The following is a 16,307-nucleotide window of genomic DNA, read 5'->3' as shown; positions in this document are numbered from 1 at the left end:
CATCAGATGACCTGGCCTCCACAATTTTTTATACATTTTTTATTTAACCTTTATTTAACCAGGTAGGCTAGTTAACCAGGTAGGCTGGTTAACCAGGTAGGCGAGTTAACCAGGTAGGCTAGTTAACCAGGTAGGCTAGTTAACCAGGTAGGCTAGTTGAGAACAAGTTCTCATTTACAACTGCGACCTGGCCAAGATCAAGCAAAGCAGTTCGACACATACAACAACACAGAGTTACACATGGAATAAACAAACATACAGTCAATAATACAGTAGAAAAAAAGTCTATATACAGTGTGTGCAAATGAGGTAGGATAAGAGAGGTAAGGCAATAAATAGGCCATGGTGGCGAAGTAACTACAATATAGCAATTAAACACTGGAATGGGAGAATGTGCAGAAGATGAATGTGCAAGTAGAGATACTGGGGTGCAAAGGAGCAAGATAAAATCAATAAGATCAATACATAAATACAGTATGGGGATGAGGTAGTTCGATGGGCTGTTTACAGATGGGCTATGTACAGGTGCAGTGATCTGTGAGCTGCTCTGACAGCTGGTGCTTAAAGCTAGTGAGGGAGATATGAGTCTCCAGCTTCAGAGAGTTTTGTAGTTTGTTCCAGTCATTGGCATCAGAGAACTGGAAGGAGAGGCACCCGAAGGAAGAATTGGCTTTGAGGGTGACGTACAGGTCGCAGTCGTGGGTAGTATATGGGGCTTTGGTGACAAAACGGATGGCACTGTGATAGACTGCATCCAATTTGTTGAGTAGAGTGTTGGAGGCTTTTTTTAAATGACATCGTTGAAGTCGAGGATCGGTAGGATGGTCAGTTTTACGAGGGTATGTTTGGCAGCATGAGTGAAGGATGCTTTGTTGCGAAATAGGAAGCCGATTCTAGATTTAATTTTGGATTGGAGATGTTTGATGTGAGTCTGGAAGGAGAGTTTATAGTCTAACCAGACACCAAGGTATTTGTAGTTGTCCACATATTCTAAGTCAGAACCGTCCAGAGTAGTGATGCTAGTCGGGCGGGCAGGTGTTGGCAGCGATCAGTTGAAGAGCATGCATTTAGTTTTACTTGCATTTAAGAGCAGTTGGAGGCCACGGAAGGAGAGTTGTATGGCATTGAAGCTCATCTGGAGGTTAGTTAACACAGTGTCCAAAGAAGGGCCAGATTATACCGAATGGTGTCGTCTGCGTAGAGGTGGATCAGAGAATCACCAGCAGCAAGAGCGACATCATTGATGTATACAGAGAAAAGAGTCGGCCCGAGAACTAAACCCTGTGGCACCCCCATAGAGACTGCCAGAGGTCCGGACAACAGGCCCTCCGATTTGACACACTGAACTCTGTCTGAGAAGTAGTTGGTGAACCAGGCGAGGCAATCATTTGAGAAACCAAGGCATTTGAGTCTGCCAATAAGAATGTTGTGATTGACTATCACCCGACCTCAACCCGTTGAGAGGTTTTGGGATGAGTTGGCCCACAGAGTGAAGGAAAAGCAGCCACCAAGTGCTCAGCATATGTGGGAACTCCTTCAAGACTGTTGGAAAAGCATTCCAGGTGAAGCTGGTTGAGAGAATGCCAAGAGTGTGCAAAGCTGTCATCAAGGCAAAGGGTGACTACTTTGAAGAATCTAAAGTATAAAATATATTTGTATTTGTTTTTGGTTACTAAATGATTCCATATGTGTTATTTCATAGTGTTGATGTCTTCAGTATTATTGTACAATGTAGAAAATAATAAAAATAAAGAGTGTGTGTAAAATTTTGACTGATACTGCATATCTTATCTTTATATAATAACATTCATCAGTCTTGATGTTAAGAGCATCACTGAGGTCTCTTTATCTCTCTCTCTCTCTCTCTCTCTCTCTCTCTCTCTCTCTCTCTCTCTCTCTCTCTCTCTCTCTCTCTCTCTCTCTCTCTCTCTCTCTTTCTCTCTCTCTCTCTCTCTCTCTCTGGGGGTGTTTGTGTGTTGTAGATCCTGACTAAGGACTCTGTGACAGTGTGTGTTGATGGGGTGGTCTACTTCCGGGTGAGCGACCCCATCTCCTCGGTGGCCAAAGTGTCCAACGCAGACTTCTCCACCCGTCTCCTGGCCCAGACCACCCTGAGGAACGTCCTGGGAACCAAGAACTTGGCGGAGCTGTTATCAGACCGCGAGGGCATCTCACACAGTATGCAGGTACAGAAACCTAAAACCAGGGCCGGCTCCAGGCATAAGTGACATAAGTGGTTGCTTAGGACCCACTGCCGCAAGGGGGCCCCGACCCCTAAAAAATATGTTTTAAAAAATGTTTTTGTCAACTCAGTCGGGATCTCAATTTCTACATTTGTTTGTGTATCAGCAGTTTTTCTTGTTATGTCAGTCATTCAATTACCTGACAATTAGCCATGTTAATTGTTCTATTGGTAGTTAGTCTAGCCATGCTATCTAAACTTGTAGTAATCATCAATAAGCATGCAGGGCATGTGCCCAGTGGCCCTGACTTCCAGCCCCATGGCAAAATGTGTAGAAATGCCGGAAATTAACTTAAAAAAACAGCAACATTTCTCTCCGCCGTGAACCAAATCTCGCTTAGGGCCCCCGTACCTAGAACCTACCACCGTAGAACCCTAGAACCAAGAACCTGACTGAGGTCCTGTCTGACAATGAGGTGAACCAGGAACCTAACTGAGGTCCTGTCTGACAATGAGGTGAACCAGGAACCTAACTGAGGTCCTGTCTGACTATGAGGTGAACCAAGAACCTGACTGAGGTCCTGTCTGACTATGAGGTGAACCACGAACCTGGCTGGGGTCCTGTCTGACTATGAGGTGAACCACGAACCTGACTGAGGTCCTGTCTGACTATGAGGTGAACCAATAACCTGACTGAGGTCCTGTCTGACTATGAGGTGAACCAAGAACCTGACTGAGGTCCTGTCTGACTATGAGGTGAACCACGAACCTGACTGAGGTCCTGTCTGACTATGAGGTGAACCAAGAACCTGACTGAGGTCCTGTCTGACTATGAGGTGAACCACGAACCTGGCTGGGGTCCTGTCTGACTATGAGGTGAACCAAGAACCTGACTGAGGTCCTGTCTGACTATGAGGTGAACCACGAACCTGGCTGGGGTCCTGTCTGACTATGAGGTGAACCACGAACCTGACTGAGGTCCTGTCTGACTATGAGGTGAACCACGAACCTGACTGAGGTCCTGTCTGACTATGAGGTGAACCAATAACCTGACTGAGGTCCTGTCTGACTATGAGGTGAACCAAGAACCTGACTGAGGTCCTGTCTGACTATGAGGTGAACCAAGAACCTGACTGAGGTCCTGTCTGACTATGAGGTGAACCACGAACCTGACTGAGGTCCTGTCTGACTATGAGGTGAACCACAAACCTGGCTGGGGTCCTGTCTGACTGAAGTGTAGAAAGTCAAAATTGCAGGTCCATTATTATATTCTGAGAGATCGACCTGGCGTATATAACAAGGCCATTAGAAAAGCCAGACGGCCTCATTCTACGAACTTGATCACTGTTAATCAGAATAATTAGACAGTGCTCTTCACAACCATTGATGGCCTGATAAATCCTGGCCCCCCTCGCAAACCAATGTGAACATCTAAATATGATGAGTTTGACGCATATTTCAGCGATAAGATAAGCAACGTTAGGCTGGGTATCAGTGAAGACCTGATGAGAGGTTTGATGAGCCGTAGCCTACAACGCAAAGCCACTGTGGATTTTATTTTCCCTGGTTGACACAGACCTGCTCAGGAAAGTGACATCACAACGTACGCCTTCTACCTGCCTTCTTGATCCTATCCCCACCATCTTCTTGATCCTATCCCCACCATCTTCTTGATCCTATCCCCACCATCTTCTTGATCCTATCCCCACCATCTTCTTGATCCTATCCCCACCATCTTCTTGATCCTATCCCCACCATCTTCTTGATCCTATCCCCACCATCTTCTTGATCCTATCCCCACCATCTTCTTGATCCTATCCCCACCATCTTCTTGATCCTATCCCCACCATCTTCTTGATCCTATCCCCACCATCTTCTTGATCCTATCCCCACCATCTTCTTGATCCTATCCCCACCATCTTCTTGATCCTATCCCCACCATCTTCTTGATCCTATCCCCACCATCTTCTTGATCCTATCCCCACCATCTTCTTGATCCTATCCCCACCATCTTCTTGATCCTATCCCCACCATCTTCTTGATCCTATCCCCACCATCTTCTTGATCCTATCCCCACCATCTTCTTGATCCTATCCCCACCATCTTCTTGATCCTATCCCCACCATCTTCTTGATCCTATCCCCACCATCTTCTTGATCCTATCCCCACCATCTTCTTGATCCTATCCCCACCATCTTCTTGATCCTATCCCCACCATCTTCTTGATCCTATCCCCACCATCTTCTTGATCCTATCCCCACCATCTTCTTGATCCTATCCCCACCATCTTCTTGATCCTATCCCCACCATCTTCTTGATCCTATCCCCACCATCTTCTTGATCCTATCCCCACCATCTTCTTCAAAATAGTTTTTAATTGCACATCTGAAGAAGTGCAAACTCTTGTTAATTAAAGGACCATTAAAGGACTATGCCAGTTCTGGAGTTACTAGATTTACACATCTAGTTTTTCTTGATCTATGTCAAGTAATGCAAGTGGGAAAAATAGCACAGCAGCCATTTTGGGAGGGTGTGGATGACACACCCCATAGCAGTCATCACAGGGCACTTTCCCCACTGCACTAAAACCTGTTATGATGTAACCCCCTTCTGGGGAAAAGTCATCAAGATTCTTCATCTCTTAGCAAATTTCTGACAATCTCCATCCCTTTCATTCTTAAGCAAAATTCTGGAGAAATTGGTCTTTAAACAGCAAAATTATTTCTTTAAGCGCTAACTTTATTTAAAAAGAAATCCAATCTGGTTCTCGGGCTGACCACAGCAATGAGACAGCCTTAGTTAAAGTGGTAAATGATCTTAGAGCCGACACAGATGCCAAACAGCTCTTTGTCCTTAAGTGCTGCGTTCAACACTGTTGACCAAGATGTCCTTCTGGAGAGGTGGGTTGGCCTCTCCATTTAACCGGTTGAGAGTTTTTTGTCACCCTTGGTAAACGTAATTTACTGTAATATCCTGTCTTCCTATAGGCCAGTTAGGAGGAGGTGGAAAAGGCCTGTGTAATAAAGTATCACTGTAATATCCTGTCTTCCTATAGGCCAGTCTGGAGGAGGTGGAAAAGGCCTGTGTAATAAAGTATCACTGTAATATCCTGTCTTCCTATAGGCCAGTCTGGAGGAGGTGGAATAGGGCTGTGTAATAAAGTGTCACTGTAATATCCTGTCTTTCTATAGGCCAGTCTGGACGAGGCCACTGACCCGTGGGGTATCAAGGTGGAGCGTGTGGAGATTAAGGACGTGAAGCTGCCCCACCAGCTGCAGAGAGCCATGGCTGCAGAGGCAGAGGCCACCAGGGAGGCCAGGGCGAAGGTGGGCACTCACACACACACTCACACTCACTCAAACACCCATACACACACACTCACTCACACACATGCACACACACACACACACACACACTCACACTCATACACTCTCACTCTCACACACTCACTCACACATTCTCAAACTCACTCACTCACTCACTCACTCACTCACTCACTCACTCACTCACTCACTCACTCACTCACTCACTCACTCACACTCACACTCACTCACACATTCTCACACTCACACATTCTCACACTCACTCATTCACTCTCACATTCAGTCACTCTCACACTCACTCACTCACACACTCACACACCCTCACACTCACTCACTCAAAATCACTCACTCACATTCACTCACACATTCACACTCACTCTCACACTCACACTCACTCTCACACTCACTCACACACCCTCACACTCACTCACTCAAAATCACTCACTCACACTCACTCACACATTCACACTCACTCTCACACTCACACTCACTCTCACACTCACTCTCACACTCACACACTCTCACACTCACACATTCTCTCACACTCACACACACACAAACACACCCAGTGGTCTCCCTCTGTAGGTGTGTACCAATCCACTCCTTTGTCTCCCTCTCTGTAGGTGATAGCAGCGGAGGGGGAGATGAACGCCTCTCGGGCCCTGAAGGAGGCGTCTCTAGTGATCTCAGAGTCTCCGTCGGGTCTCCAGCTGCGCTACCTGCAGACCCTCACCACCATCGCTGCAGAGAAGAACTCCACCATCATCTTCCCTCTGCCCATGGATGTCATCAGTCACTTCATGAAGAAGTGATGTCATCAAAACTCGCCACACACACCGCTCCTGTCTAATGTAACATTCAATCAGTTGGTTTAGTTGATTCGGGTGATTTGAAGAAGAAAAAAAAAAAACTTTTCATTTATTTTCTGTGAGGATTGTTTCAGATTTCAGGATTAGACCCAGTAACCTTTTAGGGGATGTATTTCTGCATGGTCAAGACCTCTTCATTTGTCTGTTATGGTGGAAATTGAAAACCATTTACATTTCTTTCTAGTGTGTTAAAAAAATATTTTTGAAATACACTGTTATATTGATAATTTATTGGATATTATAAACTGTGTGGTTCAAGCCCTGAATGCTGATTGGCTGACAGCCATGGTATATCAGACCGTATATCACGGGTATGACAAAATATACATTTTTACTCCTCTAATTACGTTGGTAACCAGTTTATAATAGAAATAAGGCACCTCTGAGGTTTGTGATATATGGACAATATACCACGGCTAAGGGCTGTGTCCAGGCACTCCGCGTTTAGTCGTGCTCAAGAACAGCCCTTAGTCGTGGTATATTGGCCATATATCACACTATATATCACACCATATATCACAAACGCCAGGGGTATATCACACCCCTCGGGCCTTATTGCTTAATTGAATGTTATTTTTGCAATCTTTATATTTTGATATTCCTTAATAAATTACAATTCAGAAATCGTGCATGTATACTGAACGAAAATATAAACGCAACATGTAAAGGGCTGGTCCCATGTTTCATGAGCTGAAATATAAGATCCCAGAAAGGTTTATGTGGGCAGAACAGAACGGGGATTGTAGACTGCATAGCTCAGAACAGAACGGGGATTGTAGACTGCATAGCTCAGAACAGAACGGGGATTGTAGACTGCATAGCTCAGAACAGAATGGGGATTGTAGACTGCATAGCTCAGAACAGAACTGGGATTGTAGACTGCATAGCTCAGAACAGAACGGGGATTGTAGACTGCATAGCTCAGAACAGAACTGGGATTGTAGACTGCATAGCTCAGAACAGAACTGGGATTGTAGACTGCATAGCTCAGAACAGAACGGGGATTGTAGACTGCATAGCTCAGAACAGAACGGGGATTGTAGACTGCATAGCTCAGAACAGAACTGGGAGTGTAGACTGCATAGTTCAGAACAGAATGGGGATTGCAGACTGCATAGCTCAGAACAGAATGGGGATTGCAGACTGCATAGCTCAGAACAGAACGGGGATTGTAGACTGCATAGCTCAGAACAGAACTGGGATTGTAGACTGCATAGCTCAGAACAGAACGGGGATTGTAGACTGCATAGCTCAGTGGGGGGGTTCTATGGCTCCATTATCATGTGTGGGTCTCTGGACCGAGTGCAGCAGTACTTGAACCAGAGACGGAAGAGAAAGCGAGATATCATTTTTTTCTGGTTCATTGGAAGTCAGTGAATGAAGCCGACCAGCTGCTTTCGTATTGGTGTCAATGGAAGAGCCACTCTGTTAAGCAGAACGTAGCTGATTTCACCCCCCCAATGGTAAACGGCCTGAGTGAACTATCTGTCTTGTTTTGACATTATTGATCATAGTCTGCGGCTGGAAAAACGTACGTGTTATGGCTTTACACCCCCTTCTATAATGTGGATAACGAGTTACTTGTCTAACTGAACACAGAGAGTGTTCTTTAATGGAAGCCTCTCAAATATAATCCAGTTAGAATCAGGAATTCCCCAGGGCAGCTGTTTAGGCCCCTTGCTTTTTTCAATTTTTACTAACGACATGCCACTGGCTTTGAGTAAAGCCAGAGTTTCTATGTATGCGGATGACTCAACACTATACAAGTCAGCTACTACAGTGACTGAAATGACAGCAACACTTAACAAAGAGCTGCAGATAGTTTCAGAGTGAGTGGCAAGGAATAAATTAGCCCTAAATATTTGTAAAACTAAAACCATTGTATTTGGAACAAAACACACACTAAACCCTAAACCTCAACTAAATCTTGTAATGAATATTGTGGAAATTGAGCAAGTTGAGATGACTAAACTGCTTGGAGTAACCCTAGATTGTAAAAGTCTGTCCGTAATAAAGCGATGCTCTGCCTTCTTAACAACACTATCAACAAGGCAGGTCCTACAGGCCCTAGTTTCTACCTTCTTAACAACACTATCAACAAGGCAGGTCCTACAGGCCCTAGTTTTGTTGCACCTTGACTACTGTTCAGTCGTGTGGTCAGGTGCCACAGAAAAGGACTTAGGAAAATTGCAATTGGCTCAGAACAGGGCAGCATGGTGGCCCTTGGATGTACACAGAGAGCTAATATTAATAATATGCATGTCTATCTCTCCTGGATGAAAGTGGAGGAGAGACTGACTTCATTACTACTTGTATTTATGAGAGGTATTGACAAGTTGAATGCACCGAGCTGTCTGTCTAAACTACTGGCAAACAGCTCGGACACCCATGCATACCCCACAAGACATGCCACCAGAGGTCTCTTCACAGTCCCCAAGTCCAGAACAGACTATGGGAGGTGCACAGTACTACATAGAGCCATGACTACATGGAACTCTATTCCACATCAAGTAACTGACGCAAGCAGAAAAATTACATTTAACAAACAGATAAAAATACACCTTATGGAACAGCGGGGACTGTGAAGCAACACAAACTATGGCACAGACACACGCATACACACACACACACACACACAATATCATACGCACTATACATATACATGGATTTAGTACTGTATATACAGTGGGGAGAAGAAGTATTTGATACACTGCCGATTTTGCAGGTTTTCCTACTTACAAAGCATGTAGAGGTCTGTCATTTTTATCATAGGTACACTTCAACTGTGAGAGACGGAATCTAAAACAAAAATCCAGAAAATCACATTGTATGATTTTTAAGTAATTCATTTGCATTTTATTGCATGACATAAGTATTTGATACATCAGAAAAGCAGAACTTAATATTTGGTACAGAAACCTTTGTTTGCAATTACAGAGATCATACGTTTCCTGTAGTTCTTGACCAGGTTTGCACACACTGCAGCAGGGATTTTGGCCCACTCCTCCATACAGACCTTCTCCAGATCCTTCAGGTTTCGGGGCTGTCGCTGGGCAATATGGACTTTCAGCTCCTTCCAAAGATTTTCTATTGGGTTCAGGTCTGGAGACTGGCTAGGCAACTCCAGGACCTTGAGATGCTTCATACGGAGCCACTCCTTAGTTGCCCTGGCTGTGTGTTTCGGGTCGTTGTCATGCTTGAAGACCCAGCCACGACCCATCTTCAATGCTCTTACTGAGGGAAGGAGGTTGTTGGCCAAGATCTTGCGATACATGGCCCCATCCATCCTCCCCTCAATCATCAAGCATCCCCAAAGAATGATGTTTCCACCTCCATGCTTCACCGTTGGGATGGTGTTCTTGGGGTTGTACTCATCCTTCTTCTTCCTCCAAACACGGCGAGTGGAGTTTAGACCAAGAAAGCTCTATTTTTGTCTCATCAGACCACATGACCTTCTCCCATTCCTCCTCTGGATCATCCAGATGGTCATTGGCAAACTTCAGACGGGCCTGGACATGCGCTGGCTTGAGCAGGGGAACCTTGCGTGCGCTGCAGGATTTTAATCAATGATGGCGTAGTATGTTACTAATGGTTTTCTTTGAGACTGTGGTCCCAGCTCTCTTCAGGTCATTGACCAGGTTCTGCCGTGTAGTTCTGGGCTGATCCCTCACCTTCCTCATGATCATTGATGCCCCACGAGGTGAGACCTTGCATGGAGCCCCAGACCGAGGGTGATTGACCGTCATCTTGAACTTGTTGCCTTCTCACCAAGTTGCTTGCCTATTGTCCTGTAGCCCATCCCAGCCTTGTGCAGGTCTACAATTTTATCCCTGATGGCCTTACACAGCTCTCTGGTCTTGGCCATTGTGGAGAGGTTGGAGTCTGTTTGATTGAGTGTGTGGACAGGTGTCTTTTATACAGGTAACGAGTTCAAACAGGTGCAGTTAATACAGGTAATGAGTGGAGAACAGGAAGGCTTCTTAAAGAAAAACTAACAGGTCTGTGAGCAGTGGCTTATGTGACCATGACATTGGTGTATGCTAGCTAACACACTTATTTACAGCAATCATATGCCAAAGCACATCCCAGAAAGCCCCTCAATCCCTAACAGGTACCATATACCCACACATGTATAAATCAGTAACGTACAGCAAACTTGTACACATTGTAAAATAGAAAACAGTATTCAGAACGTGACCTACCCCTTGCATCACATTTTCCTACTGGGAAGACCTGACATTCACGATCTCTCCCTATCTGCAAGCAGGGCCAATCACAACACACCTTATTGTCATCAGAGTTGAACTAACCAATAAGAATGCTTGAACATTAAATACACATTTCTTTAGAGGCAAGTGGAAACATAACCAACCCTGTTACACTTGGAGTATGCCAAAAGGCACCTAAAGACTCTCAGACCATGAGAAACAGAATTCTTTGGTCTGATGAAACCTAGATTGAACTATTTGGCCTGAATGCCAAGCGTCACATCTGGAGGACACCTGGCACCATCCCTATGGTGAAGCATGGTGGTGGCAGCATCATGGTGAAGCATGGTGGTGGCAGCATCAGTCTGTGGGGATGTTTTTCAGCAGCAGGGACTGGGAGACTAGTCAGGATCGAGGGAAAGATGAACGGAGCAAAGTACAGAGATCCTTGATGAAAATCTGCTCCAGAACGCTCAGGACCTCAGACTGTGTCGAAGGTTCACCTTCCAACAGGACAACGACCCTAAGCCCACAGCCAAGACAACAATCGAACATCTCTGGAGAGAACCAAAAATAGCTGTGCGGCAACGCTCCCCATCCAACCTGACAGAGCTTGAGAGGATCTGCAGAGAAGAATGAGAGGAACTCGTAGCTTGTAGCTTCCTACCCAAGAAGACTCGAGGCTGTAATCGTTGCCAAAGGTGCTTCAACAAAGTACTGAGTAAAGGGTCTGAATACTTTCTGAATGCACTGTACCTATTATTCATTTTGTATTATTCCTTATTCTCCAGTGACTGGACATTTGCCAATAAAACGGAGGGAAGTGGAGGCAGGTTCTCTCTTCGTCTTCATCTCAGAAGGATGCGCCCCCTCTTGCCCAGTTTTCTTCTGTGTTTTCATCTTGGCAGCCCGAATATGGTGGTTGGGTCGGACTCCAACTTACATTGACACACACACTGTTCAGTTGGGATGCAGAAAAACCCTCGGAAATTCCAGGGTGTGGATACCAGAGTTGGGGTCAATTCCAATTGGATTTAAAATTCAAAATTAAATTCTGTAATTCAAGCAAGAAGTGGAGAATTCACTTTGGAATTGAATTAGAATTGCAGCAATCGACCCTCCAAAAGTGGAATTGAATTGGAATTTAGACTATCTTGAATTGGAATCAAACAAGAACCATCCTTCGGTTGGAATTGAGTTAGAATTTAGACTGTCTGAATTGTGATTGAATTAAAATGGTTAGATAAAAACATCCTTGGAATGGAATTGTAATTTATAATTTTAAAACTTGAATTGTATTATAATTGTGCAAACATCTAGTTACTGGAGTTCATTTATTTATTTATCATTGAAATTGAATGATCAAATAATTATAATAATTAATCATTTTATACATTACTGAATATAACGGGGAGTGGGGTGCAGTCTGTCATTATGGTGACAGGTAGCCTAGTGGTTAGAGTGGAGGGGCGACAGGTAGTGGTTAGATAGTGGTTAGATTGGGTGAACTATCCCTTTTGTATGGTGGAAAAATTCAAATTACACTGAGTGTTGTTTACTCAATTATTCTGTATTGTTTTACAATTCTACAATATATACCATTTAGCTGCCATTTTAGTCGAAGTGACTTCATATTTCACAGAAGGGTCTTTATTCACTTTCACGCTGGGTGTTTTTTTATGTCATCAATCATTAATTTAAGCTACAAAGGGGTCAGCTCACACAATATGGTAGCTCACACAGTGTGGTAGCTCAGTGTGGTAGCTGTAGTGTGGTAGCTCACACAATATGGTAGCTCACACAGTGTGGTAGCTCAGGGTGGTAGCTCAGGGTGGTAGCTCAGTGTGGTAGCTCAGTGTGGTAGCTCAGTGTGGTAGCTCAGTGTGGTAGCTCAGTGTGGTAGCTCACACAGTGTGGTAGCTCAGTGTGGTAGCTCAGGGTGGTAGCTCACACAGTGTGGTAGCTCAGTGTGGTAGCTCAGTGTGGTAGCTCAGTGTGGTAGCTCAGTGTGGTAGCTGTAGTGTGGTAGCTCACACAATATGGTAGCTCACACAGTGTGGTAGCTCAGTGTGGTAGCTGTAGTGTGGTAGCTCACACAATATGGTAGCTCACACAGTGTGGTAGCTCAGGGTGGTAGCTCACACAATATGGTAGCTCACACAGTGTGGTAGCTCAGTGTGGTAGCTGTAGTGTGGTAGCTCACACAATATGGTAGCTCACACAGTGTGGTAGCTCAGTGTGGTAGCTGTAGTGTGGTAGCTCACACAATATGGTAGCTCACACAGTGTGGTAGCTCAGGGTGGTAGCTCAGGGTGGTAGCTCAGTGTGGTAGCTCAGTGTGGTAGCTCAGTGTGGTAGCTCAGTGTGGTAGCTCAGTGTGGTAGCTCAGTGTGGTAGCTCAGTGTGGTAGCTCAGTGTGGTAGCTCAGTGTGGTAGCTCAGGGTGGTAGCTGTAGTGACTGTCCACAGCTCTCTGTCTCCTCCTCTTCCTCATCATCATCAGCTGTTAGTCGACTGGCCTCTTCATCCTTGTCCAGACGCAGACACATTACCACCCTGGAGACAGACAGACAGACAGACACATTACTACCATGGAGACAGACAGACAGACACATTACTACCATGGAGACAGACAGACAGACAGACAGACACATTACCACCCTGGAGACAGACAGACACATTACTACCCTGGAGACAGACAGACAGACACATTACCACCCTGGAGACAGGCAGACAGACAGACACATTACCACCCTGGAGACAGACAGAGAGACAGACACATTACTACCATGGAGACAGACAGACAGACAGACAGACACATTACCACCCTGGAGACAGACAGACACATTACTACCCTGGAGACAGACAGACAGACACATTACCACCCTGGAGACAGACAGACAGACAGACACATTACTACCCTGGAGACAGACAGACACATTACCACCCTGGAGACAGACAGACAGACAGACAGACAGACAGACAGATTACCACCCTGGAGACAGACAGACAGACAGACAGACAGACAGACAGACAGACAGACAGACACATTACCACCCTGGAGACAGACAGACAGACAGACAGACAGACAGACAGACAGACAGACAGACAGACACATTACCACCCTGGAGACAGACAGACAGACAGACAGACACATTACTACCATGGAGACAGACAGACAGACACATTACCACCCTGGAGACAGACAGACAGACAGACACATTACTACCATGGAGACAGACAGACAGACAGACACATTACTACCCTGGAGACAGACAGACAGACACATTACCACCCTGGAGACAGACAGACAGACACATTACTACCCTGGAGACAGACAGACAGACACATTACCACCCTGGAGACAGACAGACAGACAGACAGACAGACAGACAGACAGACAGACAGACAGACAGACAGACAGACAGACAGATTACCACCCTGGAGACAGACAGACAGACAGACAGACAGACACATTACCACCCTGGAGACAGACAGACAGACAGACAGACAGACAGACAGACAGACAGACAGACAGACAGACAGACAGACAGACACATTACCACCCTGGAGACAGACAGACAGACAGACAGACAGACAGACAGACAGACAGACAGACAGACAGACAGACAGACAGACAGACAGACACATTACCACCCTGGAGACAGACAGACAGAAAGACACATTACCACCCTGGAGACAGACAGACAGACAGACAGACAGACAGACAGACAGACAGACAGACAGACAGACAGACAGACAGACAGACAGACTGATAGACCAATCAGAAAGGTTGTGATCACTGACCCATCCAATCAGAATGATTGTGTTGACTGACTTAGCCAATCAGATTGGTTGTGTCGACTGACTTGGCCAATCAGAATGGTTGTATTGACTGAGTTAGCCAATCAGTATGGTTATGTTGACTGACCCATCCAATCAGAATGGTTGCGTTGACTGACGCGTCCAATCAGAATGGTTGTGTTGACTGACCCATCCAATCAGAATGGTTGCGTTGACTGACTCACCCAATCAGAACAGCCGGTATGAGTGCGATGGCTGACGCCAGCAGGAAGCTGAATCCAGGGAACCAGGAGACAGTGGAGGCGTAGGTACTGCTGAACACGGTGATCCCAACACCTATACTCAACATCTCCACGAACGCTACACACGCAAACACTGCACCTGGCGAGAGGACACACACACACACACACACACACACACACACACACACACACACACACACACACACACACACACACACACACACACACACACACACACACACACACACACACACACACACACACACACACACACACACACACACACACACACAGTTCTGGAGTTTACGAGCATGGCGCTACACCTCGCAGTAACATCTGCTAACCATGTGTATGTGACCAATACAATTTGATTTGATTTGATTATCGTTGTTCTGAGTGGTTTTCTGGTACTGGGGGCGGCAGGTAGCCTAGTGGTTAGAGTGGAGGGGCGGCAGGTAGACTAGTGGTTAGAGTGGAGGGGCGGCAGGTAGACTAGTGGTTAGAGTGGAGGGGAGGCAGGTAGCCTAGTGGTTAGAGTGGAGGGGCGGCAGGTAGCCTAGTGGTTAGAGTGGAGGGGCGGCAGGTAGACTAGTGGTTAGAGTGGAGGGGTGGCAGGTAGCCTAGTGGTTAGAGTGGAGGGGTGGCAGGTAGCCTAGTGGTTAGAGTGGAGGGGCAGCAGGTAGCCTAGTGGTTAGAGTGGAGGGGCGACAGGTAGCCTAGTGGTTAGAGTGGAGGGGCGGCAGGTAGCCTAGTGGTTAGAGTGGAGGGGCGGCAGGTAGCCTAGTGGTTAGAGAGGAGGGGAGGCAGGTAGCCTAGTGGTTAGAGAGGAGGGGAGGCAGGTAGCCTAGTGGTCAGAGAGGAGGGGAGGCAGGTAGCCTAGTGGTTAGAGTGGAGGGGCGGCAGGTAGCCTAGTGGTTAGAGTGGAGGGGCGGCAGGTAGCCTAGTGGTTAGAGAGGAGGGGAGGCAGGTAGCCTAGTGGTTAGAGAGGAGGGGAGGCAGGTAGCCTAGTGGTCAGAGAGGAGGGGAGGCAGGTAGCCTAGTGGTTAGAGTGGAGGGGCGGCAGGTAGCCTAGTGGTTAGAGTGGAGGGGCGGCAGGTAGCCTAGTGGTTAGAGTGGAGGGGAGGCAGGTAGCCTAGTGGTTAGAGAGGAGGGGAGGCAGATAGCCTAGTGGTCAGAGAGGAGGGGAGGCAGGTAGCCTAGTGGTTAGAGTGGAGGGGAGGCAGATAGCTTGGTGGTTAGAGAGGAGGGGAGGCAGGTAGCCTAGTGGTCAGAGAGGAGGGGAGGCAGGTAGCCTAGTGGTTAGAGTGGAGGGGAGGCAGATAGCCTAGTGGTCAGAGAGGAGGGGAGGCAGGTAGCCTAGTGGTTAGAGTGGAGGGGCGGCAGGTAGCCTAGTGGTTAGAGAGGAGGGGAGGCAGGTAGCCTAGTGGTCAGAGAGGAGGGGAGGCAGGTAGCCTAGTGGTTAGAGTGGAGGGGCGGCAGGTAGCCTAGTGGTTAGAGAGGAGGGGAGGCAGGTAGCCTAGTGGTTAGAGAGGAGGGGAGGCAGGTAGCCTAGTGGTCAGAGAGGAGGGGAGGCAGGTAGCCTAGTGTTTAGAGAGGAGGGGAGGCAGGTAGCCTAGTGGTCAGAGAGGAGGGGAGGCAGGTAACCTAGTGGTTAGAGAGGAGGGGAGGCAGGTAGCCTAG

At 46.7% G+C, this 16,307-nt stretch overlaps 2 protein-coding genes across 2 annotated transcripts in view; one reads left to right on the top strand and one right to left on the bottom strand.

Moving 5' to 3' along the window:
- The window catches only part of stoml3b (stomatin (EPB72)-like 3b), a 40,820-nt gene extending 33,822 nt beyond the window's left edge, over positions 1 to 6,998 (top strand). Inside the window, exons 5-7 of the mRNA XM_071365007.1 lie at positions 1,983 to 2,186; positions 5,374 to 5,508; positions 6,129 to 6,998. Of these exons, the coding sequence (XP_071221108.1) occupies positions 1,983 to 2,186; positions 5,374 to 5,508; positions 6,129 to 6,317 (528 nt within the window). The 3' untranslated portion in view covers positions 6,318 to 6,998. The remainder of the gene's footprint in view (positions 1 to 1,982; positions 2,187 to 5,373; positions 5,509 to 6,128) is intronic.
- Positions 6,999 to 9,285: 2,287 nt separating this feature from the next.
- slc46a3 (solute carrier family 46 member 3) overlaps positions 9,286 to 16,307 on the bottom strand; it is a 44,031-nt gene continuing 37,009 nt past the window's right edge. The window contains exons 7-8 of the mRNA XM_071365005.1: positions 14,610 to 14,766; positions 9,286 to 13,137 (exon numbers count right to left, since the gene is read on the bottom strand). Of these exons, the coding sequence (XP_071221106.1) occupies positions 13,020 to 13,137; positions 14,610 to 14,766 (275 nt within the window). The 3' untranslated portion in view covers positions 9,286 to 13,019. The remainder of the gene's footprint in view (positions 13,138 to 14,609; positions 14,767 to 16,307) is intronic.

The sequence above is a fragment of the Salvelinus alpinus genome, chromosome 24 (assembly GCF_045679555.1).
Source record: "Salvelinus alpinus chromosome 24, SLU_Salpinus.1, whole genome shotgun sequence".
NCBI classification, from domain to species: domain Eukaryota; kingdom Metazoa; phylum Chordata; class Actinopteri; order Salmoniformes; family Salmonidae; genus Salvelinus; species Salvelinus alpinus.
The sequence above is the reverse complement of the archived record's forward strand: the minus strand, read 5'-3'. Positions and strand labels throughout refer to the sequence as shown.